The following is a 2,660-nucleotide window of genomic DNA, read 5'->3' on the forward strand; positions in this document are numbered from 1 at the left end:
GTCTGAGTATGACTGGTCTGTCAAAGTTTGGTAGCAGAATCCTCCTAGCAGCGTTGGGCGGGGATGATTCTTGTAAGTGGGGATCTGTAAGGATCAAATTGCGCGCCGTCTCTGCAGAACAACACTTGCTATTGGGGACTTCAGCTCCATGTTTATAGTTTCGTGACAGCTGTCAAGGCCTCATTTTCTCAATCCTTCGACAGCTCTGTTGCCACACGGTCGCGTCGATGTTACCGTTCTTACCTGCTGTAGCACATATCATACTCGAAGCATGCCATCAGCTTGATGCTATGCTGCGCTGGCAATCCTACTCGCTGGTGATTGGGCCGCAGATAAGTCCGTGAGCAAGGAACTGCGGGGGTATTGGGAAGCAAAAGGCGGCAAGTTCCCAATGCAAATCGTCAGAACCAGGTGACGCCATATATGACATGCTGCTTCGACCGTCAGGGACCGAGAGTTCGGGCACATAAGACCAATCAGCTGGTGCGGAAGAAATGGTGAGAGCTGCTGCATTGCCATTAAGAGCTTGGGCTAATGTATGTGCTGGCACTTGAAGGACGACCGAAGGACTTGCAAGGCTACCTCCTCAAGGCCGATGGGTGCCAGATGTGTTACGCAGATTGGCCCAGCTTTCTCTCGGGCGACGGTCCGCTTCCGGTAAAGGCAGAAGCGTGCCGTGCCGTTTCCGTTCCACTGTCAATCTGTGGGCGCGCGTCATCTTGAACGTTCTTTCTTCGCGTGTCGATGCTGGGAAATCGCCTGCAGAGGCATGCCGCTTATCGAACGAGCGCATGCGAATTTTGCAAAAGCAGCCAATCGGGCCCACAAAAGCCGGCTGCATACAGGCCCCACACGGTCCAAAAGCAATCCGTGTCCATCGGAAGAGCAAGTCGATGTCGGATGTGTTCCTGGCATGAACGGTTCAGCCCTGAGGATCTCCCAGTCGGTGCGTGATGCAGCCCATATCACTATCACAGATCCTCCAAACGTGCCCGTTCCTGAATGCACGTGCAAAGACCATGAGTTCAATTACCCTTTAAGGCGTTGACGTGGTCGTAGCTCAGCAGTTGCTGAGAGCACCGCTCGGTCGATGTCGGCTCCTCGCGATCCCGCACGAATGGGTCGCGGGAGCCATTCAAGATCACACAAAGCCAAATGTGGGGGTTACCACCCTCCATTACCTCTGCTCTGAGCTGGCAACCGTTGTGTTGTTCATCGAACTTCCGGGGCGTTGAGTGTGGCGGCGAGAGGAAGGTGTGTGACGTGTTCCACGAGGTGCAGGTTCTCACTAACCGGATTTATCCACGTGCTCGCGTCCAATGCATGAATTTCCCAAAAGAAACTTTAAATTTATGCATGGCATTTGCAAAACAAGAGAACATATCATGAAGAGGAGTAGAGTGAGGCGAAGTACGCTTAAACCAGAGTGATGAGCTCCATCGTAACCCACACGTTCGCACGTGGACCACATGTCACTGAGGCAACTTTGACAACGATTGATGCAGTAGTGAGTTTGTCGACTGCTTAGCTACAGTAACGTGATGTACTGACCATGATATGCAAACTGCTTAGGACACCGGGCAGTCCTGTACTAAACAAGGTTGATGAGGTCAATACTGCAGCTTTGCCGACATGCGCTTTCCGAGTGTTGATCCAGCCTTGCCAGCCACAGCTTCTGTACCTCCAGAGATGACAGCCGGTCCAGGTGCGATATATTGCGTAAGCTTCTGGTAAATGTTGATCAGAATACCTGGATCGGACGCCTTGTATGCGCCAGGGAAGCTGACACCTGTCGGGTTGGTCGTGCCGCTTCCAGTGATGGTGAGCTGGTAACAAGTGAGATAGAACTGGTCACACTGAGTCAGTTGAAGTCTTAACGTTGAGGAGGGGTTTCGAATACCTGAGCACCACCGGAGCCACCCGCGGAGTGCAGTGCGATCGCCTCGGCTCGTAGTAGATAATCACCTGGAGCAAGTCCAGTGGGGATCTTGACGTCTAGCTTTCCGCAGTGAGAATTAAGGTCCTTCGTGCCCCAGTAGTCATCCGAGCCAGTTGAACCAGCAGCGTTTTGACCCCATGTGTCTTGGTAGATCTTGAAGAAGGGAGTCGAGCCATCAGCAGTGGCCGAGTCTGAGACCTTGCTCAGGTAGACCTAGAACTTTTGAGCTGCGAACAATACAAGGACAGACAGTCGACTTACCAGAACAGGGCCGTAGTGTGCTCCGCCGATGGCTTCGTTCGAGCATGATCGATCATTCGGCTGCTGGTGCATCTCAATTGTGCTGGGATATCGTTGGCTCGTTGAGATTGCCATGTGCTTGCATAACTTACACAGTACCGCCGGCAGCGACACTGCACTTGGAAGCAGCGAAGCCTTGGTTGGCATTGCCTAGAATGGTTGTCACCAAAAGGCCTTTGCTAGTCTCATCCTCGAAGCTTACATCGGATGTTGGTGCTCGTCACATCTGTGACAGGGCTGTTGCTCGTTGGAAGTCGAGCACATGTACCTTGGTGCTACACTGTCAATCAAGATGATTCCCAAGGATGCGAGAACGCCTTATCTTGTCTACCCCATCGACCCAAAGCTGCTGGAAGGTTGCATGGCTAGCTACCTTAGCTGCCAAGGCGGTAACGCTGGCCAAGATGATTGTCGCCTTCAT

At 52.6% G+C, this 2,660-nt stretch overlaps 1 protein-coding gene across 1 annotated transcript; it reads right to left on the reverse strand.

Annotated features, from left to right (window-relative positions):
- Nucleotides 1-1,610: 1,610 nt before the first annotated feature.
- Nucleotides 1,611-2,660, reverse strand: BU25DRAFT_334295 (lytic polysaccharide monooxygenase; the record flags this gene model as incomplete). Its single annotated transcript, XM_033702525.1, has 6 exons — nucleotides 1,611-1,847; nucleotides 1,901-2,152; nucleotides 2,201-2,282; nucleotides 2,332-2,389; nucleotides 2,442-2,514; nucleotides 2,580-2,660. 6 exons carry the CDS (start codon nucleotides 2,658-2,660, stop codon nucleotides 1,611-1,613), a joined length of 783 nt encoding a protein of 260 aa, XP_033565021.1.

Source organism: Macroventuria anomochaeta (assembly GCF_010093625.1).
Source record: "Macroventuria anomochaeta strain CBS 525.71 unplaced genomic scaffold BU25scaffold_6, whole genome shotgun sequence".
Taxonomy (NCBI): domain Eukaryota; kingdom Fungi; phylum Ascomycota; class Dothideomycetes; order Pleosporales; family Didymellaceae; genus Macroventuria; species Macroventuria anomochaeta.